Source organism: Suricata suricatta, chromosome 16 (assembly GCF_006229205.1).
Source record: "Suricata suricatta isolate VVHF042 chromosome 16, meerkat_22Aug2017_6uvM2_HiC, whole genome shotgun sequence".
NCBI lineage: Eukaryota > Metazoa > Chordata > Mammalia > Carnivora > Herpestidae > Suricata > Suricata suricatta.
The window spans coordinates 51,767,826-51,794,116 of NC_043715.1; the positions used below are offsets into that span (position 1 = coordinate 51,767,826).

The 26,291-nt window shown below is 52.4% G+C and overlaps 2 protein-coding genes across 7 annotated transcripts in view; one reads left to right on the top strand and one right to left on the bottom strand.

Moving 5' to 3' along the window:
* The window catches only part of VRK3 (VRK serine/threonine kinase 3), a 34,142-nt gene extending 22,625 nt beyond the window's left edge, over window positions 1-11,517 (bottom strand). Inside the window, exons 1-5 of one of the 4 annotated variants that reach the window (XM_029925038.1) lie at window positions 11,389-11,517; window positions 9,909-9,971; window positions 4,613-4,752; window positions 3,736-3,885; window positions 2,293-2,550 (exon numbers count right to left, since the gene is read on the bottom strand). In XM_029925038.1, the coding sequence (XP_029780898.1) occupies window positions 2,293-2,550; window positions 3,736-3,885; window positions 4,613-4,751 (547 nt within the window). In that variant the 5' untranslated portion in view covers window position 4,752; window positions 9,909-9,971; window positions 11,389-11,517. Of the gene's footprint in view, window positions 1-2,292; window positions 2,551-3,735; window positions 3,886-4,612; window positions 4,753-9,908; window positions 9,972-11,309 lie in introns of all 4 variants that reach the window. The other 3 variants (XM_029925039.1, XM_029925041.1, XM_029925040.1) reach the window with 3 other exon arrangements.
* A 495-nt stretch (window positions 11,518-12,012) lies between these two features.
* Window positions 12,013-26,291, top strand: ZNF473 (zinc finger protein 473). 3 transcript variants are annotated; one of them, XM_029925149.1, is made up of 5 exons: window positions 12,053-12,093; window positions 16,077-16,279; window positions 19,995-20,104; window positions 22,174-22,263; window positions 23,618-26,291. In XM_029925149.1, exons 3-5 carry the CDS (start codon window positions 20,005-20,007, stop codon window positions 26,146-26,148), a joined length of 2,721 nt encoding a protein of 906 aa, XP_029781009.1. In that variant the 5' UTR covers window positions 12,053-12,093; window positions 16,077-16,279; window positions 19,995-20,004; the 3' UTR covers window positions 26,149-26,291. The 3 variants fall into 3 exon arrangements, with proteins under 3 accessions (XP_029781008.1, XP_029781009.1, XP_029781010.1); XM_029925148.1 differs by lacking the exon at window positions 16,077-16,279 and having other exon boundaries at window positions 12,013-12,093; XM_029925150.1 differs by lacking the exons at window positions 12,053-12,093; window positions 16,077-16,279 and adding an exon at window positions 18,219-18,272.

Genomic DNA, 26,291 nt, shown 5'->3' on the forward strand with positions numbered 1-26,291 from the left:
CTGGGCGCCTCTAGAAGCCTGAAAATGCAAGGAAACAGGCCCCTCCCCACCCCCAGAGCCTCCAGAACACTCCTGAGACTCATTTTGGACTTCTGACCTCCACAGCTCTAAGAGAACAAAGGAGCGCTGTCTCAAGCCACTAAGTTTGTGGTAATTTGTTACAGTGGCCACAGGAAGCGGACACAAGGCCCAAACCATAGTCCACAAGCGCGCAGACCTGGATTGAACCCGGGCTGCTTCTCACAAGCACAGCGCTGAGAGCAGCTGTGGGGCTTTATGTGGTTACTGATACTGGTTCTCCCAAATTGTTCCGGGGGGATGGGAACGATGACATTAGAACTCAGGAACTGACAAAGGAAAGGGGTGCCTGCTCATAGGGTTCTATGAATAAGGGAATAAGATGAGCTGATCTGGGGGCACCTGCGTGGCTCAGTCAGTTGTGCATCTGACCTTGGCTCACGTCATGATCTTATGGTTCATGAGTACGAGCACTACGTTCAGATACTCTGTCCTCCTCTTTCTCTCTCTCTCAAAAAAAAAAAGAGGAGCTGACAGGTGTGATGAGCTCAGGCGGGGGCCCAGAGTGGGCTAAGAGGGTCAGCTGCTGTACTGGAAGTTGCCATTCTGGGGGCACCTGGGTGGCTTGCTTAAGTTTCCCACTCCTGATTTTGGCGCAGGTCATGATCTTATAGTTCATGGGATCAAGTCCCGCGTCAGGCTCCTCTGAGCAATGGAGCCTGCCTGCTCATCTAGGAAATGGGGCAGCGCTGACGTCCACTGTGTCAGCAAGTACACAGCAAACATGCGTTCACGTGAAAACATGGGCCCGGATGCTCACAGCGGCGCTAGCCAAGGCCAAGTGGGAACAATGCGCACGTGCACCGACCCATAAAACAGAGAAACCGAACGTGACACATACACCCCCTGGGATGCTGTCCCGCCACGCAGCAGAATGAAGTTCTGACACGTGCTACGACGTGGACGGACCTTGACAACATCACACTGAGGGGAAGGCAGACGGGCACAAAAGGCCGTGACATACTGCATCACTGCATTTATCAGAAGCATCCAGAACAGAGAAACCCAGAAAGACAGAGAGCAGATTAGTGGTTCTGGGGCTGGGAAGAGGGGTGTGGGGAGCGAGTGCTTTAGTACGGGGCTTCCTTTAGGGATGACAGGAACGTTCTGGAACTAAATACACATGATGGCTGCATGGCACGATGAAGGGACTAAATAATAGACTCTCAAATCATCAATCATTTTGATGAAAGGTCAACCTCATTTGACAAAACCCCCAAAACCACATACAGCACTTGGGACATGGTGTGGCCTTGAAGAGGCACTCAGTAAACATGAGGCTGATTAATACTCGTAGGTGTAGCACCGTTGTCATTTTCTTCATTGTAACAAGGTATCTGACTCTTTCTTGGAGAGAGAGACAGTGCATGAGTTGGGGAAAGGGAGAGAGAATCTTAAACACAGAGAGAGAGAGAGAGAGAGAGAGAGAGTGAGTGAGTCAGTCTTAAGCAGACTCCATGCCCAGAGAGAGCCCAACACAAGGCTCAAGCACCACTGTGCGATCATGACCTGAACTCAAACCAGAAGTCAGACGCTTAACTGACTGAGCCATCCAGGTGCCCCTGACTTCCTTTCTTAATGTCTGACTACTGCCAGCTTCTAAGCCTGGCCCCGCCTCTTCCTCTCCTGCTTCACATCTGGGCAGGTGGTAAGAAAGCCCGGGCTCCCTCCTGCGGGGCTCATGGGAGAGGCAAATCACATGAGGCCCCGCCCCTGTGCGGGAGCCCTCGCCCGGGCCTCACCCCTTCACCAAGCAAAAAACCCAGACAAGGCACTTTTCCTTCCTGGTTCAGGGTGGTTCAGACCTGCTCTCAAGCAACTAGCCTTCTGTATTCTCTTGGTCTGTGTCACTCTTAACAATCACACCAAATTTTGGGGGAGGGGGGTTTGTCCCACGCTATCGCTGCACGATCGAAGACTCATCATCATCCTCATCATCCAGCCACGTTGGGCCTGCGCTCCCACATGACAGAGGTGGTCATGGAGCAGGAGGGAGGTGCCTCCTTACACAGGGCACAGGATTTCCAGTTGGTCCCCAGATGTCCCAATCACCTTTCAGCCTCCTGAACACACTTACTGTCCCTGCCCAGCCCCGGCAGGCGGGCACCAGAAATACGGCTTCCACTGCCATTCTCATAAAGGGGGGCCCGCCCCTTGCCCTGGCTCAAAGACACTTCGGCCAGACCCAGCCCCACCCACCTGTGGACCACGCACCTTCATAGAGAATGCCCTGGCTGTCCCTGGTCTGGAGGGGTCCCAGCTTCCAGTGCCGCCCACTCTTGTCCGTCACCACCGTGCCTGTGGGCAAAGCCTCAAGGGAGGTTGTCACCCGGCTCCGCTTCAGGGTCTGAGGACTTTGCCTGGTCGTCTGAGGGCTTTGCCTGGTCGCCTGTGGGCTTTGCCTGGTCGCCTGTGGGCTTTGCCTGGTTGCCTTTGGGCTGCTTCTGGGGGTTGGGGGTCTGCTCCAGGACCCTGCAAGAGGATGGTCAGAATGAGGAAGGGGCAGCAACTGGGAGAGACAAGTTGGATGGGTAATGAGACACTGCTTATCATACTGTTCGTTTATTCATTTGTTCATTCAACAAATGCTTCCTGGGACTTTTCCTGAGTCAGGTCCTTGTGCAACAAAGCTGAGGGTCCAGACAGGAGTCAGGCCTGGGCTCTTCCCTCAGGAGCCCCTAATTTGGTGGCAGAGTCTGACCTGGACACCGTTGGTCAGAACTGAGTCTGAAACAGGACAATATAGAGGGATAAGAGAGAGAGACTGATAGTGCCTGGAGAAGACAAGACAGGCTTCCTGGAGGAGGGGGTATTTGAGTTGGGTCTTGTTGGATGAATAGAAGTTTACTGAGGGGGAAAAAACCCTCCATTCAACCAAAAACATCCTGAAACAGGAACTGGCTGCCCTGTAGTGAGTATAAAGAGGAATCAGAAATTTCTTAGAGGTTGTGCCCTTGAGGGGCTCCCAGACTGGCAAAGAAGGGGGGGGCACTGGTAAGGAGAGAGACAAGGACACAAGAAAAGATATTATCTACCCCATTCCTCCCACCCACCATCCACCCAAGGCACAGAATGGCAAGAGGCAGTGGGGCCTGGAGGTTAACAGGGGACAGAGGGGAGGCACCGAGGCTGTGACATTAGATCCAAGGGTCCGCTAGGAAGGAGGGGCTCCTGGTCCTCAAGATTCCCATGCCCGCTGGCTGCTCCAGGCCTAGGCACTTAAGTCCCCCTGGTCCCTGCCCACACAGGACTCTGTCTACAAGTGAGGCAGAAAGGGCCATGGAGCCTGGAGGAGGCACGTGCTCAAAGGAGAAGGTCACCGGCACTGGGGGCTAAGAGGGCAAAGGGAGGCTCTGGAGGGAGACGAGGCAGCCTTGGTCCAGCCTGTGGGGCTCAGGAAAGGCTTCCTAGAGAGCTGCCCCTCGATGCCAGGCTGAAGAGCTGGGGCTGGGGTGGGGGGCCACAGGAAGCAGGTGGCTTGCGTGGGGAGGCGCAGGGGTGGCTCTGGCCACGTGCAGATAGACTGGAGGCTGGGGGTGTTGCGATGCGGGTCCACGCAGGGTAGGGGATGCCTGAGCAGGGGATCAGTGCCCCCAACACTGTCTGGGGACCCACCTTTCCCCCATCTGGTCAGGCCAGGTTGACTGCAACTCTCACCTTTGGGTCTCTCACTGGGTCTCAAGGGATCTTCAGACCCAGAACTGTCACCATCAGAGAAGAGGGATGACGAGGGGGAGGTGACAGTGCTGGACCATCTCACTTTCTTGGAAGAGCTTTCAGAACTGGCGCTCCTCTTTCTCCTTGAGCCTGGAGACGGGAAGACCGAATGCAGACTGGAATACAAGGGCCTTTTCCAGAAAACTCTAAACTGGAAGACCCTGGGGGCATATTTATAACCACTCTTCCCTCTGATCCCCAGAGCCAAGCCTTGTTTCTCCGCTCACCTTAAATATCTAAGCAAACTACCCCTTCGTTTTAGGTTAGCCCTTGGGTCTTAGCCTCTCTTTTACTTTTTTTATGTTTATTTATTTATTTGAGAGAGAGAATATAACTGTGCATGAGTGGGGCAGGGGCAGAGAGGGAGGGAGAGAGAGAATTCCAAGCAGGCTCTGCACTGTCAGCACGCAGGGGCTTGATCCTGCAAACCGTGAGCCGAAATCAAGAGTTGGACGCTCAACTGAGTAAGCCAGCCAGCCGCCCCCTGAGTTGTCAACTTTAAAACCTGGAGGCCGGGGCGCCTGGGTGGCTCAGTTGGTTAACCGTCTGACTTCGGCTCAGGTCACGATCTGACCGTCTGTGAGTTCGAGCCTCACGTCTGGCTCTGTGCTGACAGCTCAGAGCCCAGAACCTGCTTCGCATTCTGTGGCTCCCTCTCACCCTCCTCCCCCACTCACTCTCCGTCTCTCAGTGTAACAGAGCCAGAGCCCTGGGCAGCTCCGGGATCAGTGCCGGGTCAGACAGACTGCAGAGCTTTCCTTCCTCCCCTGGAGCGCACATTCACGCACTCACCACCCCTCAAAGGGCTGGCTCTTACCTCGGAGGGATGACGTAAGCGGCGGGACAAAGGGCTGGCACTCTTCATGCTCCTCCACAGGCAAAGGTTTCCCGCAGTAGGGGCAGAATTTGAATGCTGCTTCGATACTTTTGCCACAGTCTGGACAGAAGGCAATCATGCTAGAAAACAGGAGGGAACAGGAAGCTGAAAGCAAAACTTCGTCCGCTGCCAGCGAGGAGATCACCTGAGCTCCCCATGATGACAGGGTTGCAAAAGGGAGAAAAGTTCCCACACTGGAATATACTCTCTTAGGAAGTGGCCACTTTTATTTTATTTTTTTAATGTATTCGTTTACTTAGAGAGAGAATGGGGAAGGGGCAGAGAGAGGAGAGCGAGCATCCCAGACTCTGTGCTACCAGCGCAGAGCCTGACACGGGGCTCGACCTCACGAACCGGGAAATCATGACCTGAGTCGAAACCAAGAGTCGGACGCTTAACCAACTGAGTCACCCAGGCGCCCCAGGAAGTGACCACTTCTCAAACGAGCTCCCGCCTACTTTGTCCAGCTTCCAGCCCCCCACCGCTCCCTAATGGCCCAGGGCAGGTCCAAAGCTGAAAAACGTAACGTGAAACTGCAGGTTTCACAGAAGGTACGGGAACACCTTGGAGTCCAGGAAAGTTAGGCGAGAAACCCTGCTCTGTTCACAGAAGTACTGGGGGTCTCCACGTATTTGTGTTGTTTCTTGGCACACACGCTTGGGATGGGAGAGACTGTGAATGCTCATCAAATATCCATGCGCTCCCCTACATTTCCCGGGGGTCCCCTGTGGTTACACTGGGGCCACAGGACTCGTCCTGGCTAATGGTGCGTGAGCGGAAGTCAGTTCCCTACTGAGGCTGTTAAGAGCCAGAGGACCTCCTCCATCCACCCCTTCTGGGCACGGATGGCCCCGGAGGCCACATCTACTCCAGCCGGCATAGCTACAAGATGCAGGAGGACTGTGTGGTGCACCCTGGAATCTCATGATCAGCGAACAAACCTGGCCGCATTAAGCCACCGGGACTTGAGCATCCGTTACTGCAAACGGCCGTCTTCTCCTGACTCAGCGAGACACACGTGTTCACGACATCATCCCTCAGGCGGTCTGTGCCTCTGGACTATGTCCTAATACTTGTGAAGATCAAAACCAAAGGCACACACAGAGCCCATTACAAATGAGGACGCAGCAGGTGCACTCACTGCTCAGACACCACAGGCTGGGTGCTTTGGACGACAGGAATTTATTTCCTCTGGAGTCGGAGATCAAGGTGTGAGCTTTTGGTTTCTTCTGGAGCCTCTCTCCTTGGCTTGCAGGTAGGTGGCTGCCTTCTGTGCTCGCGTGGCTGTCCCTCTGACTGCGTTCCAATCTCTTCTTATAAGGAGCCAGTCAGAGGGGATTAGGGCCCTGCTCTGGCCCATCCGGGCTGCGATAATGACACATCACAGACTGCGTGGCCTTAAGCAGCAGAAACTTTTCTCACAGTTCTGGAGACTGGGGGCTCTGAGGTCAGATGCCGCCATGGTGGCGCTCTGGGGAAGGCTTTGCTTGGGTTCCAGACTCACAATTGTTCCGTGTCCTCACATGGTGGAAGGGGCTACGGAGCCACCTGGGGTCTCCCTAAAAGAATACTAATTCCACTGCCGACGGCTCTACCCTCCTCCCCAAAGGCTCGGCTTCCTAACTCCGGCACATCCGGCAATAGCATTTCAAAATATGCATTCTGGGGGGATGGGGACACAAACGTTCAGGCCTACCCTAACAACTCCATTTTACCTTAATTACCTCTTTAGAGGCCCTATCTCCAAATATGGTCACATTTTGAGGTACGCAGGGTCAGGGTTTCCATATGATGAAATTCTGAAGGACACAAGTCAACCCAGAAGAGTGGGATTAAACTAGTTACACGAAGAAGAGAAAATCAACAAGGATGCCAGTACAACGGTACTTCAAGTAGATATACTTTACTTTTTAAAAAATTAATTTTTTAAATTTTAAGTAAACCCTACACCACACATGGGACTCGAACTCGTGACCTCGTGATTAAGAGTCACATGCTCTATCGACAGAGCCAGGCGGATGCCCCTCAAGTAGATATATTTTATTTTATTTTACTTATTTCTTTAAAAATTTTTTTTAGTAAAGTTTATTTATTTTTGAGAGAGAAACAGAGCACGAGCGGGGGAGGAACAGAGAGAGGGGGCGACACAATCCAAAGCGGGCTCCAGGCTCTGAGCTGTTAGTGCAGAGCCTGATGCGGCCACTTAAACTCACAAACTGTGAGATCATGACCTAAGCTGAAGTTGGACACTTAACCGACTGAGCCACCCAAGGTACCCCTTATGTATTTTTTAAGTAGATCTATTTTATTTATTTATATATTTAAAAAATTTTTTAATGTTTTATTTACTTTTGATACAGAAAGACTGAGCATGAGAGGGTGAGGGGCAGAGAGATAAGGAGACACAGAACCGGAAGCAGGCTCCAGGCTCCGAGCTGTCAGCACCAAGCCTGACGCGGGGCTCGAACCCACAAATGTGAGATCTGACCTGAGCCAAAGTTGGAGGTTTAATCGACTGAGCCATCCATGCGCCCCTATTTATATATTTTAATTTTTGGTGGGGAGAGAGACAGAGCTCAAGTAGGGGAGGGGCAGAGAGAGAGGGAGACACAGAATCCAAAGCAGGCTCCAGGCTCTGAGCTGTCAGCACAGAGCTCGATGTGGGATTCAAACTCATGAACCGCGAGATCATGCCCTGAGCCGGTTGGAGGCTTACCCGATTGAGCCACCCAGGCACCTCTATTTAAACAAAAATAAGATTATTTCCGTTGTCCTTTATTCTAAGACTTGGTGTACAGTACCAATTACAAGCTGGCTATTGAAACAGAAGTCAAGGGCACCTGGGTGGCTCAGTCAGTTGAGCGTCTGACTTTGGCTCAAGTTATGATCTCATAGTTTGTGAGTTTGAGCCCCGCATCGGGCTCTGTGCTGACAGCTCAGAGCCTGGAGCCTGCTTTGGATCCTGAGTCTCCCCCTCTTTTGGCCCCTCCTCTACTCGTGCGCTCTCTTTCTGTAAAAAATAAATCAAAACGTTAAAAAACAAAAAAACAAGTCAAAGTAAGTTTGCTCATGACTTCATTACACCTCACAAGAGAAAGTTCTTTTCTTTTTCCTTTAGTTTTGACAAATAAAAATTGTACATATGTAAGGCATACCACATGATGTTCTGAAATTTGTCCACGTTGTAAATGAGTACCACAACCACCTGATGAACATATCTGTCACCACCCACAGCTGCCACCATTATGGGGTGTGTGGCGAGGACACTTGAGTCCACTTCCTTAGCAAATTTCAGGTATCTGACACATTATTATTGACTACGGTAGCCATGGTCTCCAAAATCTGTCACTCATTAACTGAAAGTTTGTTCCCTTCCCGACACCTTCTTTTAGAAATAGGCTCCACGCCCAATGTGGGGCTCAAACTCTGATCCTGAGATGAAGAGTCAGCCAGATGGATGCCCTGAAAGTTTGTCCCGTGATCAACACCTCTTCTTCCCCCTGCCTCTGGTAACACCCATTCTACTTTCTGTTCCGAGGAGCTTGGCCATTTTTTTTAAGATTCCACCTATAAGCGAGATCATTCCCTAATCATCTTTTTGTGTCTGGCTCAGTCTGATCAAACCCTTTTTCCTGCATTCACTGCAGAGCTTGGTGTCTGTTGCACGTGTCAACAGGAGAATCCTTAAAGTCTGGCTCTGACCCCGGGCTCCTGGATTTCGATTCCAGAGCCGCTACATGCGGGACATGTTACGTCCCCTCTCTGTGCCCCAGTCTGCCCAACGGTAAAATGGGGCTTCTAACAGTACTTATTTGACGGTGAGAGTGGCTGTTGGGGCCCCAACGAATACATTTAGAGCAAGTGCCGAGAGCAGGGCCTGGCCCCCGGAAAGCCTTTTACATCAGTGGCTCTTATTACCGGATCACGCTCCGTCTCCAACTTACATTCTGCTTGTTAGTTCTTCTGTTCTTCCCCTTCTCTTTCCAGAAGGTCTGAGCCTCCCGGGCCTCTCCACTGCCTCTTGGTGCTGACGTATGGACTTCTAACAAAAGCGAAAGAAACCTCAGCCAGAGGAGACAGGGCTCTGGTTCCCAACGGTCTGCAGAAGAGCAGAAACGACACCGTGGTGGAAGAGTGCCCGTCCTGCGGCGCCTGTCCTGCCGAGTCGCGTCCGACGTCAGACCGCAAAGGCTGCTGCCAAGTGTCTTTTAGCCTCTAAGAAACCCGGAGGCTGGTTGTGGCACTTAATTTGTTGTCCTGCTAGTGACATCCGAATGGACACATTTGTCTTCTCAAAGGGACAGACCCAGGTGAGCGGTTTTGTGAAGCTAGAGGCAGCCTCTTCTCCCTTCGGCCACAGCAAACCTGAAGCCTTTCTGTTGACTTTGGAGCCGCAAGATCAAAATTGCCTGGAGTGGTTCCAGCCTTTGTATCTGTGAGAAACTTGAATTTGGGTTCAGCCACTGGGATAGGGGGTTGCCGCTACCACAGCAAAGTCCAGCCTCATCTGACTACCATTCTAAGACCACAGGTTTTTAAAAAATGTATTTATTCTGAGAGAGAGAGTGTGTGTGCGCACTAGCAAGAGAGGAGCAGAGAGAGAAGGAGAGAGAATCTCAAAGCAGGCTCCCGGCTGTCAGCACAGAGCCCGACACGGGGCTTGAACTCACAAACTGTGAGATCATGACCCGAGCCAAAGTCAAGAGCCAGACACTTAACTGACTGAGCCACCCAGGCTCCCCTAAGACTTGACAGGTCTTTTTGTTTTTGTTTTAATTTTTTTAATGTTTTATTTATTTTTGAGACAGAACATGAGCGAGGAGGGACAGAGAGAGAAGGAGAGAGAGAATCACGAAGCAGGCTCCCTGCTGTCAGCACAGAGCCCGACGCGGGGCTAGAACCCATGAACGTGAGATCATGACCTGAGCCGAAGTCGGACGCTTAACTGACTGAGCCACCTAAGCGCCCCTTTCTTTCTTTTCTTTTTTTTTTTTAGACTTCACAGTTTTAAGTGGTTTTGTCTTAAGTGGAGCTATCCCCTCGGTGCCAAGTGCCCTTGGCCAAAGATGGACTCTATAGAAAGGGGCAAGTGCATAATCCAGTGACCCTGTCACATCCAGGCCAACCTTCCTCGTGGGAGTGGAGTCTGACGGCAGCAACACAGAGGGGATGGAAGAGGAGCAGGCTGTTGGTGGGGAATAAGTCGTAAGGGGGCTTGTCCCTGGGGGGACGGTACCTTTATGGGGTCACAGTCTGGCCCTCAGACTCCCTGGGCTGGATACTCCATCTTAAAAGTGTCCTGTAAGTAAATAAAAAGTGGAGAGGTTGACTCAGGCCCATTTCACATATAAGTGAAAGATAATGGTTAGTGTTTATTGGTCGCTGGCTATGTTGGGGGCAAGTACTAAGTTCATTCACTCATTCAATAATCACTCACTGGGAGCGCCTGGGTGGCTCATTTGGTTAAGTGACTTTGGCTCAGGTCATGAACTCGCCTTTCGTGAGTTCGAGCCCTGCGTTGGGCTCTGTGCTGACAGCCCGGAGCCTGCTTCTGATTCTGTCTCCCTCTCTCTCTGCCCCTCCCTCACTCGCACTCTATCTCTCTCTCAAAAATGAATAGATGTTAAAAAAAATGTACAAAAAATCATTCACTGAACTCCTAAAATATGCTAACTACTGAGGATGCAGCAGCAAAGGACACGAACAAGGCCCTTGACCCAAGGAAGCTCACATTCTAGTCGTACAGGATGAGATTAATAAACAAATGAGCAACTGTTTAATAGGTCAGATGGAGGTGATGTTACAGTAAATGCCCAATAAATATGGATGGAAGAAGGCAGTTTCACAGTGAAGTCACCTGTCCAAGGTCACATGGCTAGTTCAGGACTAAACCCAAGGCTCCAACGCTCAGGCCAGTCTTTATTATCCATTTATTTTATTTGTTCAACCAATATTTACTGAACATCTGCTATGTGTTAAGAATTGCGTCCCTCCTAGAAGGTTCTCAGCCATTGCACGGCAAGAGCTAAAAGCGGGGCGCCTGGGTGGCTAAATCGATTAAGCGGCCAGCTTCGGCTCAGGTCATGATCTCGAGGTTCGTGGGTTCAAGCCCCGCGTCGGGCTCTTTAGCTCAGAGCCTGGGGCCTGTTTCAGATTCTGTGTCTCCCTCTCTCTCTGACCCTCCCCTGCTCCCGCTGTCTCTCTGTGTCTTTCAAATATAAATTAAAAAAAAAATTAAAAATTAAAAAAAAAAAGAGCTAAAAGCTGCTAGACTCCGTCCACTTCAGCGAAGTTAGGACAGTCGTCTAGATAAACAGGACTCGCCTAGGCCCCGTACCCCCCCCAAAAAAACTGGGCGTGACATAGTGCCAAGAAGGGACATCAGACAAGTTCCCAATGAGTCCTGCCCATTTCCGTCGTAGTCACGCCCACTAAGAGCCCACAGGGGCTTGAGTGGGCTACAGGGTCTCGAGGGGGCCGCAAGGGCAGGTCAATAATCGCGGCGACCAGAAGCTTCTTTCATCGAGACCCCTACATCGGGGCCTTTATCTCTCACAAAAGGTCGTGCTCGTGCTGACGTCGCAGGCAGCGCGACCGACCTGTGACCTCCCCTTGCTCTGCCTCAGCTTCTCCTCACCTCTAGACTTGGTGAGCGAAGTTGGGAGCCAGCTATCTGCGGCCAGATTCTCCGACCCTTCGCGGGTAGAACAACTCACCCTTGCAGTTGTCCCGCGTAAACTTCCGGGAGGCGGAAAGCGCTGCGCGCGCATCCTCGACCCTGAAGGAGGACAGCGCCCGCGCAGGCGCTGCTGGCCTCCGGACCGCCCTCGGGCAGAAGCAGGGAGGGATTATTTCCTCATCGCTCACCCCGCCCTCCCCATTCCACTCTCTTTTGGAAGTTCCTGGCTCTACTGCGCATGTGCCAACGTGGAGCCAATGGTAAGGAGGGATGAACCACGAAGCATCTCTCCGCCTATCAGAGAGAGGTCTTGTTATATCCCGCCTCAAACTCCGCCCTTTACTCCAAGAGTCTTTTCAGGGATTTCCTTCTCAACACGTTTCCATGGCAACTCCCTGGCTCCTTCAGGCCGAAGTACGCTGTTTAGGTTGTCTTTTAACTGAGTAAAAACTGAACTGCAATTCCCACAGGCTACCTGGTCTAGATTTTGTTTCAACTCTATTTCTTAAAGTGCTCAGCGGCCGGAGAAGAGGGTGGAGATAGGAACTCAAGGGGAGGAGTCAGCCCAGCCTTCTGGGAAACCGAGTCTTCCCTCTGACGCGGAGGCTCCTGGGTGCAGGAGCTCGAGGAAAGTCTCGCGGCGCCGGAAGTTGTTACGAGGCGCGAGTGGGAGGAGTTGGGTCTGAGTCTTCCTCCCGGCGGGAGTCGCTTCTGTTAACCCTGCGGACAGCAGTCTTCCGAGGTGAGGTGACGCCGCCGGTGGGCAGCTGAGTGCTCCCGAAGCTTGGGGCTCGGTCCTTCCTGAGGGATGACGGAACGCTCAAGGGGCGATTTCGCCAAAGGGCGCGCCTTCTGAGGGCGGTGGGTGGGTCTTGACCACTCGGTGCAGAGCCTGTTCTCCGCCGGGCTGTCGCTGAAATGGTTTCCAGTCCGCACCGGCAGCCCTGAGAGGAGAGGGCACATTTTATTTTACCTCTGAGTGAGGAGACGGAAGCTGAAGGAGGGGTTGAGTTGCCTGAAGTTGAAGCTGGGCTGGTCAGGACGGATAAATGAATGAATGGGAGGAGGGCAAAGTAATTCACACTTGAGCGCGTGCTGTGCGCCAGGCTCCGCGCGATGCTCGGATTTCCTCCTGTAATCGCAGCAGCTCCAAGCGCGGCTCCTCGCTTTTATCGGCTCCCTTGGCCCGGGAGCACTTCAGGAATCACCGTTTCTCAGCGTTTGGAAAGTTAAGAGGGTGCCTACTTCATAGTTAAGGAACACCTCAGAGGGGGCTGGGGCAGTTCTTGAAAATCGATTATTTCTGCCGGGAAAGGGGCGAATTCTTAGAGTATATAGAGCCTGTGGCAATTCGGGTTCAGTTTTGCCGCCAGTGTGTGATCGAATAAGGTCCTGGTTTTCGGAGCTTTTGGGGTTTTTAGAATTACAGCTGCGAGGCTGTGAATCTGTTGTACGTGTCCCATTTTGTACACGTGGAAACCGAGCGTGAGTGAGCTGGCTCTGGTCCCACACTAAGAAGCAGCAGGAATTCTCGACTCCCGAGTCCCGGATTTGTCAGTCCTGTAATTGTTTGCCTCAAGTTCATTCTGACCGGCCGGGTGACCTTGAGCTTCACAGAGGGCTTCAGTTTCTTCTGTCCCAGGGCTCAGAGTCTATGAGATATGGACGCTGGAAATGAGATATGGATATTTGGAAACTATAGACAGAGGTCTCAAACTCCGATATCTTTGAGGGTCAGGCACATAAAGCTAAAGGAGAGAACTGCCTGGGGGAGGACTGTGGGGCCTCCGGGAGGACTTGCCCCATACAAGTGGGGGTAGCTTGAGTCCCCAAATAACATCTTTGTGGGAATAGACTCAGCGGGCTAAATCCTAGGATTTTGCAGAAACTGGAAATCGATTTTTTTTTCATTTTTATTTCTTTTAGAGAGAGAGTGGGGGAGAGGGAGAGAGAGTCTTAAGCAGGCTCTGTGCTCAATTTCCAGGTTTTCAAGTCTGAGACTACTTAAAAGAATTTTCTCTCAAAACTTCCTATCCTCCAACACTGGGGACAAAAAAACCACATCTGTGGGCCAATTATACTCCCAAGTCACGGCTTAACCTCTGTCACGTGAGGAAAATCACTGCTGAGTAAACATTAGCACTTACAAACCTACCACATTGCCTTATCTGCAGTCAAAATCTGGAAAGCCCCGAAGATCATTTTCTCCATAAATTTGGCGTCCAGACTCGACCAGAATGGCTGGCATTTATAACCTTTCATTATCCTACCTAGAGGGTATTCATGCCCTTCACTGTAGAAATATTGAGGTGTTCAAATACAAATCTTGCCTGACCCAAACTGTACTGTGATATTAATGAAATATATTGTTGGGGCACCTGGGTGACTCAGTCGGTTAAGCGTCTGGCTTCGGCTCAGGTCATGAGCTCTGCAATTCATGGGTTCGAGCCCTGCATCCGGCTCTGTGCTGACAGCTAGCACAAAGCCTGGAGCCTGCTACTTGATTCTGTATCTCCCTCTCTCTCTGACCCTCCCCTGCTCATGCTGTCTCTCTGTCTCTCAAAAATAAATAAAAAACATTAAAATAAATAAATAAATAGAATCAGACATAAAAAAATGTATGTGTGAATATATATCACTTATTTTTTTTAATTTTTTTAACATTGATTTATTTTTTTAAATGTTTTATTTATTTTTGATACAGAGAGAGACAGAGCATGAGAGGGGGAGGGGCAGAGAGAGAAGGAGACACAGAACCAGAAGCAGGCTCCAGGCTCTGAGCTGTCAGCACAGATCCCGATGCGGGGCTCGAACCCACGAACTGTGAGATCATGACCTGAGCTGAAGTTGGACACTCCACCAAGTGAGCCACTCAAGCGCCCCTAAATATCACTTTTAAAAATCAGAAAATTTCTTGGGGCGCCCGGGTGGCTCAGTTGGTTAAGCGTCCAACTTTTGCTTAGGTCATGATCTCGCGTTTCATGAGTTCAAGCCCCATATCAGGCTCTGTGCTGACAATCAGAGCCTGGATCCTGCTTCAGATTCTGTCTCCAGCTCTCTGCTCCTCCCTCACTTGTCCCTGTGTTCTCTCTCTCTCTCTGCCCCTCCCCTCCCTCCCTCCCTCTTCCTGTCTCCCTCTCTCTCTGTCTCTCAGAAATGAATAAACATTAAAAAACTTTTTTTAATAAAAATCAGAAAATTCCTGAATCTCAAAGCACATCTGTCCCCAGAAGCTTAAGATTTGTGGCCCTGACGTTAAATCATTGTGCTGCTTGGTGATACGGAGTGTTTTCATCACTCTGTAGATAATGTGCTACTTAGGAAATTCACAGTAGCTACCAACGTGTAAAAAGCCCTATGGTACAGGGTCACCTGGGTGGCTCAGTTGGTTGAGTGTCTGACTTCAGCTCAGGTTGCTCTGCCCCTCCCCTCGCTCTCTTTCTCTCTCAAAATAAATATAAAAAAAAAATAAACGCTGTCATACAGTGTTTTGTATATTATGGGTCATGAAAATAAGTCACTGGGCAGTGGCCAGAATTTTTTTTAATGTTTATTTGTTTGTTTATTTTGAGAGAGAATCCACAAGTAGGGGAGGGGCAGGGAGACAGGGGAGAGAGAATCCCAAGCTGGCTCCATGTTGTCAGCGCAGAGTCCAATACAGGGCTCCATCTCACAAACTGTGAAATCATGACCTGAGCCGAAATCAAGAGTCAGGCGCTTAACTGACTGAGCCACCCAGGTGTCCTGGCCATAATTTTTTTTTTTAATGAAGTAAAATGAAAGAGACTAGAATAGAAAAGATCCCAGCACATTCTACTTTGTAAAATTCAGTATTATTTCATGAAGCTTTTGTTTTCGTTTTGTTATGTGTATGAATGAACAGTAATGGTATATGTCTTTGTTACTGCGGGTCATGGTTTTAAAAAAAATGTCAGAGGGGTGCCTGGGTGGCTCAGTCGGTTAAGCCTCCGACTTCGGCTCAGGTCAGATCTCACGTTCGTGGGTTCGAGCCCCGTGTCAGGCTCTGTGCTGACAGCCAGCTCAGAGCCTGGAGCCTGCTTCCTGTTCTGTGTCTCCTTCTCTCTCTGACCTTCCCCTGCCCATGCTCTGGCTCTCTCTGTATCAAAAATAAATAAACATTAAAAAAAAAAAGTTAAAAAAAATGTCAGAGAAATCTTGCTACTAGTTGTAGAAAAAATAGTAAAAGTTTTGGAGGCCAACTCACCTGGACTCAAATCCTAGAGACAGTAATCAGAAATCCCAGAATCCTGGGGGACTTAGTCGGTTAGGCTCCAATTTTGGCTCAGGTCAAGATCTCGCGGTTCAAGAGTTCCAGCCCTGCATAGGGCTCTGTGCTGATGGCTCAAAGCCTGGAGCCTGCTTCATATTGTGCCTTCTCTTTGCCTCTCTCTCTCTCTTTCTAAGTAGATAAACATTAAAAAGAAAAAGAAACCCCAGAACCCTCATCCCAGGGGTCCATTTGTTGTATTTTGTCAACAAACATTTAAAATGTGCCTACTGTACGTTAGGCGCTGTGCTGTCCTGAGACCAAAGGTCCCGCCAAGGTGACAGACCACCTTAGTCGCCACCTCTCCCAGCTATGTATTTACCGACTAATAAGCACCAAGAAGGGTCGTGAAGTTGCCTGTGGGCCTGGAAGCACAGTGGAAGTGAGAGGCTTGGAGTAGTTTCAGTCAATACAGAAGTGTTGTTGTGATCCCGCAGGGAGACCCCCATTCTGACCGATCCTCCTACTTCAGACCTTCTGGGGGCTCATCCAGCATGGCCGGGGAGCCAGCACTAGAGGAAAGGGAGACTTTCTCCCGGCTCCCTTGTCTCTCCTGCGGCTCTGACAGCCAGGAACGTGGAGGAGGAGAGGGATCTTAAGTGGGAACCCGGCCACTGAGTCCCAGTCTGCTGCCACGAAGGTGAGTGGAGGGCTCCTCCTCCTAATCAGTCATGCCCTGAGGCTGCGTGGCTGGCCTGCCTTTATTCTGGGCTCACTGTCCTACCGTGACCCCCAGGTGCTCCTCCTGTTATACTGTAGATCTCCTGCTCTGCAGCCTTCCAGGAATCCTTCATGCTTAAAAGACAAAATAGAGGTTTCTCAGCCCAGCCCTGTATGACCCGAGTCCCGCCGCCTTCCACGGCACCTCCTCCGGTCCCCCGCATAACCAGAACTCCCTTCCCGGCCTGGTGGTGAACTGTTACACCGCACTCGCCAGATTCCCAGCCTTCGCTAGGTGCCACCCTCAGCTGGCATACCCTGTGTGCCATCTCCGGCCTTCAAGACCCAGCTCAGTCTCCCGCCTTCTGTGGACAGTCAGCTCTTCCCTGCTCAGGCCTCACGGTGGAGCGAATCCACCTGGCTGTGGCTGTCCCCTGCCCCTATTAGCCCACCAGAGGAGGTGCTCCTAGAGACAGGTACCTATGGGCCTCACCTCTGGGCCCCCAGGGACCAGTACAGGCTCGGTACACAGCAGTCTTCGAGGTGTTTCTTGAATGATGAATGAAAACCTTCCTCTACCTGGTAAATATCTGCTTATCCTTAATGACCCAGCTTGAATATTTGCCCCGGCCAGGAAGCTTTTCCTGACTCCAAGGCAAGTTCTCATGCCCTTCCCTGGCCACGGCCATATCTCCTTATGCTCGTTGTCAGCATCCTGATTGTCTCCTGTAGGCCGGGGAGTGGGTCTGACACCTCTGTGCCTCCAGCATTCCCAGAGGGGTCTGGCCCACGGGAGAAATGCTCTGACCTTGTCACCGTCCTGTATCAAACTCTCTGTGGCTCCGCGGTGCCCCATGGATCAAGTCCTGGCCCCTCCCACCCTTGCCACCACTATTTCCAGCAACATCGAGGAGTCCAGGGAGGGCAGTTCTCGGGTCTCTCTGATCCGGCTCCTGCTGACACAGCCTCTTTGGCTCATCCCTTCTGACTGGGTCTAGACAGCAACGGCTCCACAAATAACACAACACTTGGCTCAAACCAATGTAAGCAGTCAGTGGATTATGTGGAACATACAACCAGACAGGCCGGAGCAGGTGCGGCTTGATCCACCAGCTCACCCAATGGGATCAAGACCCAGTTTATCGTCCCCGCCTCTCAGCCCCACCTCCTATTGGCTCTGTCCTTGATGAGCTGCCTCCCTTGCCCCAGAATGGCAGGCTGCCAGGGCTGCTGTGTCCCCACTTGCCTCCTACATGCAGCCTTTGCTCTAGGTGCTGGATCTGCCTGCTAGGGAACCAAGGCCTGTGGTCGCCGCCGTCATGAGCTCATACGTTACTGGGGGTGACAGCGTGATGGTTTGCTAGGCTGTTGTAACAAAGTGCGTTGAACGATAGAAATTTATTATTTTGGCTCTGGGGGCTAGAAGTCTAAAGCCGAGGTGTCGCCTGGGCTCCTTCCTTTTGGACACCGCAGGGAGAACCCCTTCCTTGCCCCTTCCAGCTTCTAGTGGCGCCTGTGTTCCTTGACTCGTGGCCACATCACTGTCACCTCTGCTTCTGTCATCACATCGCCTTCTCCCTCCTTTGACTCATTTTGCTTCATTTTTTTCTCTAAATATTTATTTATTTTTGACAGATTGCACAAGTTGGGGAGAGGCAGAGAGAGAGAGAGAGGGAGACCCAGAATGCGAAGCAGGCTCCAGGCCCCCAGCTGTCAGCACAGAACCTGATGTGGGGGGCTCCAACCCACAAACCGTGAGATCATGACCTGAGCTGAAGTCGGGCACTTAACCAACTGAGCCACCCAAGTGACCCAGAGGGTCCCACAATTAATAAATAGCCAGAACCAGAATTTGATTTTGGGGTCTGCCAGACTACAAAGTCACGCCTGTTACCGGTTGGCTTCCTAGGGGGCACGCAGCAGAGGGGGCTCATGCTTCCTTCCCCCACTTATGACTGTGTGACTTGAGGCAGGTGAGTCTGATTCTCTGGGCCTCAGTCTTACCTTCTGCGAATCAGAGATAATCCTGCCTTCAGGGAGGTGATGAGTGTGATGGGGGGGGGTCTGCCCTTTCGTCCTTTTGGTCGAGTCCATCCTACGTGCTTCCCAGCAGCCTCTCTGTCGCTCTTGGAGCAGTCTCGATGCAGTGGGGCTCATTAATGCCATCTCACTAATGGGGTGGGAATCAGGGCCTAGAAGGGGCACGTGACTTACTGGCCCAGTGGTCGCCCACAAGGGAAGGTAGCAGGGCCAAGTGCCAAACTCAGCCAGAGGCTCCGGTCCCATTCTTACGTAAAATGTGGCCGTGTGTGCATTGATGGCCGTCTGGGGACACCAGAGAGTCACGAGTTCCCCTGGAGATGGGGTGCTTGGGGAAGGCTGGCATTTATTGTCAGTGCTTCTCGACTGTTTGAGGTTTCATTCCAAGCACATACTCACTAGGAAGTTTTCAAATCAAGAAAGATGGCATCGGGGCGCCTGGGTGGCTCAGTTGGTTAAGCCTCCTGACTTCGGCTCAGGTCAGATCTCATGTTTGTGGGTTCGAGCCCCGCATCAGGCTCTGTGCTGACAGCTAGCTCAGAGCCTGGAGCCTGCTTCCGGTTCTGTGTTTCCTTCTCTCTCTGCCCTTCCTCCTCTCATGCTCTGTCTCTCTCTGTATCAAAAATAAAACATTAAAAAAAAAAGAAAAGAAAGATGACATCACTTGGGGTGCCTGGGGGGCTCAGTGGGTTTCGCATCTGACTCTTGATCTCAGCTCAGGTCTCGATCTCAGGGTTGTGAGTTGGGCTCCGCACTGGGTGTGAAGCCTACTTTTTTTTTTAATGTTTATTTATTTTTGAGAGAGAGAGCGTGCACGCATGCAAGTGGGGAGAGGCAGAGGATCTGAAGCAGGCGCTGCACAGAGAGCCCAAGGCGGGGCTCGAACTCAGGAACCGTGAGATCATGACCTGAGCTGAAGTCGGATGCTTAACTGACTGAGCCACCAGTCACACCCCCGGGTGTGAAGCCTATTTAATAAAAAGAGAGAGAGAGAAAGAGAGAGAAAGGAAGATGGCATCAAGAAGACAGACGCCTTAGGCAGTCATGCAGCCCAGAGTGGACCCGGCCCCACTGCGAGGGCTCCTGCCGCCCCCCCCCCCTCCCGGAAGTCATACTGAATGTAAGCAGGCTGCTTACCCAGCAGTGTCCAGAAGGTGCAGCAGGCAGAGGAGCAGCTGGGACACAGCGACGGGAAGCACTCGCCATGTCCTCAATGTGGGAGCTGCAGTCAGGACCGCGGGGGGATGAGGACAGGAGGGTCTGGCTGTGTTTACAGGGGTGGCAGTTAGCTGATGGGCGCATGCGGTCTGTTATGTGCAGATCTCTACTGTGTGTGTTTGAAATTTTCCATAGTAAGAACTTAAAATCTTGAATGAACACTAAAAAGCAAAAGCCAAAGTAAGCAGATTTTAGGAACAGGCCAACATGCCTGTGTGACCCTAAGGGGGAGCTCACGTCTTCTCCAAGACTCGTGTGTCTCGCCTACAACATATGACGATGCCTAGTGTCCTGTCTCAGGGCTCCCAGAGATGATTTTTGTCAAAGGCCTAGTGCATGCAGTGGGGAGGGAGTGCACCAAGTAAACTGTGGGGTCCATCCCTGACCCCAGTCCCACGGTCACTGACTGTTACATTGCGGGAATTTGTGATTCACAGGGTTATAGCCATGGACTTCACCTTGGAGGACTGGGAGCAGCTGGGGCTGGACCAAGGGGACCTGTTCTGGGACACGGCATTGGACAACTACCAGAACCTTTTCCTGTTGAGTGAGTGTCCACTCCAGCCCCGGGGGCCCGGTTCCTGCCCTGCTCCTTGGCTCCTGTCACCCCCAGGATAAATTCTCGGCTCCTGAGCGCTGGCCAATTCTGCCCCATCCCCCCATCCCGGGGGCACTGGCAATGCCTGGTGACCTTTTTGATTGTCTGTACTTGGAAGGGGGGGCACGGAGGGTGTGCACCTGGCATCTCATGGGTAGAGTCCTGGGTCACCGCCGCATGTCCTGGAATGCAAAGGCAGTCCCTACAGCCGGGGATTGTCTGACCCCAAATGTCACTAGTGCCAAGGTTGAGAAACTCCATCAGCCCCCCGCCTGCCGCTCTGGCCCCGTCAGCACTTTCCTCTTCGTCCTTGTGGGGCTGACACTCAGAGTCTCTGCATTTGCCCTCCTGTCTCGTCCCCTTCCTGCCTCCAGCCTTCCCTTTTTAAAGACTTCTACTGTGACCTGTTAGCGTGCCTCCGTTCCTCGCTCTGCTGGCCCAGCACCCCTGTGCGTTCTGACTGCCCGTTTAATGCTCTGTCTCCCTCTGCTGGGATGGGCCACTTCCTGAGGACGGGGATTCTCCCCCAGTGCCAGTCACTGGTGTGTCCCCAATGTTCAGAACTAAACGGCTCCTGCCACGGGGACTCACTGGACAGTGACTCAGTAAACAAAGGAGTCGCAGGGGTCACCACGTCAGGAGCCGGGTCTCATGCTGGGTCAGTGCTGAGAACTGGCCTCCAGTCCTGCAGTCACCCTACAAGTCCAACTCCCTGTTTTGATGGTCCTTTTGAAATCAAAATCCAAAGAAGAGAAGTCACCTTCCCGGCTAGGCTGGGGTTCCTGGAAGCACCCTGTGTTCGGTGACCTACGAGGAGGGGACTTACAGGACTTGTACGACTCTGTGTCGTATTCACGGCCATGACATCCTGCAGAGAAAGGACACCTCATGGGCAGCAAAGGGGAAATCAGAGCCCTCGCCCTGGGTACAGCCCCACAGGATGCGCAATGAGGGCACGAATCACATGAAATGTCCGTTGGGGACGCTCACTGGCGACTCAGCGCCCATAGTTGTTATTGGGAGCTGGTCACACAGGTGCCCTCTGCCTGGAATGTACCAAAATTCTCGACTCCCGGGCAGAAAGCGGGTGTTCAGCATGACCGTTGCGGCACCGGGGGCCCCTCTTCCTGGTTCGGGAATGCAGGAACCCTCCGAGATCCGGGTTCCCAGACAGTGACCTTGGGCCAGCCTCGCAGCTCCACCAAGTTCTACTGAGCCTGTGCTGCAGGAGCAGCTCCGGGCGGCTCAGCTCTTGGTGTCTTCTCTGTCTCCAGACGACACCCCACAGTGACCACACTTCTCCCTTGACCCCCTGCGCACACTCGTGTGTATGGCCTAGCGGCGCATGCGCTTCCTACGGCCACTCTGACAGATGCCACAGGCGGCTGTGGAAAACAATGCGCTTCCTCTCCAACGGTGCTGGAGGGGTGCTGGTGGTCGGAAGTTTGAAACAGGTGTGCGCAGGCTGCAGTCAGGCCCCAGAGGCTCCAGGGAAGTCCTGTGCCTTTGCTCTTTCTCGGCTTCTGGAAGCGCCAGCATCGCTTGGCTCGCAGCCCTCTCATTTTCAAGCCAGAAGGCGCTTTTCCTCCACGGTAGTGCGGCCCCCCTGGGACTAGGACCCTGCTCCCTTCCTTGGGCAGTTTGCCCAGGGCAGAGCCCAGGCCCGCTGGGCTCTGGGAACCCGGCATATTCCATGGACGCTTTGGGCGAGGTGGGCTCCGTGGGTGGATGAGGAGGTGCGTGCCCCCCACCTGGCAGACTGCTCTTTGCTCAAGAGCTGGTGCGAGCCCTTTGCATCTCCAGCCCTGGCTTTCACAGCTCGGGTCACCCTGGATTGTGACAGTGGTCCCTCTCCTCCACTGGACCGGGAACCCTTCAGGGCAGGCATCCCTGGAGTCGCCCAGAGCAGCATTTGGCCCTCAGGAGCTGTACGCTGGATAAAGCACTGAATCATCAGGAGAGCCAGAAGGTTCTCTCTGAGTGTCCTGGCTGACGACAGCGCTCTTCTCTCCCTGCAGACCCCTGCAAACCCAAACTGACCTCCTATCCGGATGGCGGCAAAGAGCTGGAGGCCGTGGTCAGAGAAAGCCCCAAATCAGAGGGCCTTGGTGAGTGGGCAGGGAGCTGGGAGTGCTGGGAGGACGTGGCCCTTTGTCTGCCCTCCATCTTTGGAACTTCCATCCAGCCCCCAAACATTTACCCAGATAGCTTGACCCTGGACTAATGCACTTCACTCTGCCATGTGCAGGGCTGGGACCCTTGTCTTGTCTCTGCCTACCTCCGTGTTCAGCATGTGGCTGTCTTGGTGCCCTTACTCTGTCCCCTTTTCGGTCCTTCCAGACTTAGCAGAGGGTGGCCTTCCATGCCCTGAGTCAGTCTCTCCACCGTCCTGCCCTGTGCCCCTTGAGCACCGCAAACCCTAGTCAGTTTCAGCCCTGCTGGCACAAGTCTGTCCCAGAGGGCACAGCACAGGGCTGGCTCTGGGAATAACTCAAGCCCAGGCCTGATGCAGCCAGGAGCATTTGTTCTGGTCTCTCTGAGGCCACGGTTCCTCCAGAGGGGACAAGTGAGGCAGCGAAGGTGTCATGCTGGTTGATGTGTCCCCAGCGGGAAAAGGCAGAGGCAGGGCCCTTGCCTGGGGCGCAGGAGACTTTTCTCAGGGTCAGATTGTGTTCACGTGAGAAGGGCCCCTGAATCATGTGGTGGCTGCGTGGCTCAGTCTAGGCCTCCACCACCCGGTCAGCGTGCAGCTCCGTTCTTGGCTCACCTCTCGTGAGCTGGCGAACGTGGGCCCTCTCCAGCCTCCTGTTGAGCACCCCAGTGTGTGCGCATAGGTGACCAGCATGGGCTCCTGCCGCCTCAACAATGTATGGGGGCGCCTGGGTGCCCGGTTAAGCAGTCAGTTAAGCATCGACCCTCGGTTTCAGTCACGGTCTCACAGTTTGTGAGTTCGAGCCCCACATTGGGCTCTGTGCTGACAGCACGGAGCCTGCTCGGGATTCTCTCTCTCCTTCTCTCTCTGTCCCTCCTTTGCTCACTCACGCTCTCGTTCTGTCTCTCTCTCAAAATGAATAAATTAACATTAAAAAAATACATGTTGTTTCCAAACACATGGAGCCATGCCTTCACCAACCAGACCCATCCCCCAGCAGTTATAATTGTGCTGTGTTAATACCGTTTATATCTCCTTCCCCGCTGGTCTGGGCCCTTCTCCAAGAAGTGGGCCATAGCTGGTGGGGTAACGGTAGAGAGTATGTGCCAAGAGCTCTCCTTCCCTGTGGAGCCCCTGCAGCTGCTCAGCTCCTCGCTTACCCGAGTTGGAAATGGGCTCTCTGTTTCCTGTGATGCCAGTTCTAGCCGGGTCCCCACTTTGGCCCCTTCTCCTTCATCAGCCCCTTGAGGGACAGGCTTACTGAGGAGCCATCACCTGCTCTCCCTCTTGTCTCTGTTCTCACCCCGCAGCTCCTTACTTTTCACCTCGGGGCACAGGAGACGTCAGCACGTTACCTCCCTCAGACATGGTTGAAGTCAAGAACTGTCCTCTGGCACAAGACTTTGCAGAAGAAGGACTCTCCCAGGAGATCATGGAGACGTTGTCCAAGGATGGCCTCTGGAACTCCAGTCTGGGGAAAGCCTGTGTAGGTGAGAGTTGGTTAGATAGTTTGCTAGGAGATCCAGAAAGTCTTCTGAAGTCTGACGTTGCTGCCAGCAAGGAAAGTCCCGCAGAATGCAGGAGTCACGAACTCCAGAGAGACCTCGGTCCTGAGTCCCTCCTTTCCATGGGAGAGGATTCTGTGATGCACAGTCTTCCTGAAGAGAGCCCAGCACCAGCTGAGTCTCAGGAACATGGGCAAGACTTTAGCTGTGACTTAGACCAGAGCCAGCAGGATTCTGTCCAAGGAGGCAAGAAACTGTACATGTGCAGTGAATGTGGGAAGACGTTCAGTCAGAGTTCCCATCTGATCCAGCACTGGATCATTCACTCGAGGAACGAATCCGCTGTGCATCAGGAGCATGAGGAAGGTTTCAGCCAGACGTCTTGCCTCTTTGTGCCCCTGACGGCTCGCACAGGCTACAAATCCTGTGCGCATAACACGTGCGGAGAAACCTGTGGCCAGAACGCACACCTGTGGCATCAGAAAATTCACACTGGAGAAGAACCACGTAAGGACGAAGGCAGCGACCCTCCATCGGGCCTCAGCGTACAGCCTGCCGAGCACCAGGAACCCCACACAGGCGGTCAGCCCTCCGGAGGTGACGAGGGTGGCGAGGGTTTCAGCCAACTGTTTCATCTCACCCAGCACCAGAAGACCCACACCCTGAAACGTGATGAGTGTGCCGAGTGCAAGGCGACCTTCACCTTCAGCAAATACCTCCTCCAACATCAGAAAATCCATGCTACGAAAACTCCCTCCGAGAATCAGGAGTGTGGGGAGGCCTCTGGGCCCAGCATGCTGCTCAGCGAACAGCAGTCCATTCACACTGGAGAAAAGCCTTATGAGTGTGATCAGTGTGGGAGGCTCTTCAGGAATATCTCGACCCTAAAGGTCCACCAGAGGGTTCACAGTGGGGAGAAGCCTTACAAATGCAATGAGTGTGGGAAAGCCTTTTACCGGAGCACTCACCTTAATGAACATCAGAGGATTCACACCGGCTACAGGCCCTACAAGTGTGATCAGTGCGTCAAGAGTTTCAGCCGGCCCTCCCACCTGATTCGACACCAGTCCATTCACACCGCAGGAAAGTCCTTCTGCTGTGCCAGATGCAAGAAAACCTTCAGCCATCAAGAATACCTCATCCAACACCAGAAAATGCACGATAAGGAAACCCTCCATGAGTGTCAGGAGTGTGGCGAGAGCTTCTTCTCCAGCTCCACCCTAGCATGCCACCAGAGCGTTCACACCAGAGAAAAAGAAGGACTTGGTGAGAGCGGAAATACCTTGGATCAGGATTCAGAACGGAGAGAACATCCAGGGAGTGGCGAGAAGCACTTTACATGTAACAAATGCGAGAAAACCCAGCACGAGAGGGTTCACACCAGAGTGAAGCCCTTTGAGTGTGACCAGTGTGGAAGAGCCTTTAGCAAAAATACACAGCTCATTTGCCACCAGAACATCCACTCTCCAGCAAGGCCGTATGAATGTGGGGACTGTGGGAAGGCCTCCATCCACAGCATTGCCCTCGCCAAACATCAGTCCGCCCACAAGAGCAAGTACACCTTTATGTGTAGTGAATGTGGAAAGACCTTTAGCCAAAGTGCACACCTCTCAGAACATCAGTCAACTCATGCTGAGGAAAAGAAACTCTTTAAATGTAGCAAGTGTGACAAAACCTTTGCCCAAGGTAACTGCCCTACTCAGCCTCAGGGAGCTCACGCTGGAAAACAGTCCTTTGAGTGTGATGAATGCAGAAAATCACTCCATTTGAATTCGTGCCTTTCTAAGCATCAGAGAGATCACACAGGTGAGAAACCCCACAAATGCAGTGACTGTGAGAAAACCTTCAGCAAGAGTGCTCAACTTCTTCAACACCGGAGAGTTCACACCAGAGAAAAGCCTTTTGTTTGTGAAAAATGTGGGAAAGCCTTCCGTCAGAGCTCATGCCTTTCTGTTCACCAGCGAATTCACACTGGAGAAAAGCCTTATGTTTGTCAGGAATGCGGGAAAGCCTTTAGCCAGAGCTCATGCCTTTCTGTTCATCGGAGGGTTCACACCGGGGAGAAGCCTTTTGTGTGTACTGAATGTGGGAAAGCCTTTTCCCAGAAAGCAAATCTGATGCACCATGAGAGAACTCACACTGGGGAGAAGCCTTATGCCTGCAGGGTGTGTGGGAAAGCATTTAGCCTCAGCACCCATCTCAGTCAGCACCAAAGGGTTCACACCCAAGAGGAACTAGCAACATCAGTGGTGGCAGAAAGCCCTCTGCTGCAGGTCTCAGTAGACATGGGCAAGTTCATACTCGATGGTAACAAGGAGTTACTTAGCAGTACGTAACAAGTAGCAATACTACCGGGTCCCAGCAGCAGCAACAGGGTCCCAGACATCTAAACACATTCATCTGAGCCCTAAAGTTGAAACCGTCACACTGTAAGCTCCTTCCCCACCAAATAAATACACCGCTTTATTAACAAGGAGCA

Coding starts and splice junctions, on each gene's coding strand:
- ZNF473 (XM_029925148.1), top strand. CDS start 20,005: ATGGACTTCACCTTGGAGGACTGGGAGCAGCTGGGGCTGGACCAAGGG. Junction 20,105..22,173: donor CCAGAACCTTTTCCTGTTGA/GTGAGTGTCCAC, acceptor CTCTCCCTGCAG/ACCCCTGCAAACCCAAACTG. Junction 22,264..23,617: donor CCCCAAATCAGAGGGCCTTG/GTGAGTGGGCAG, acceptor CTCACCCCGCAG/CTCCTTACTTTTCACCTCGG.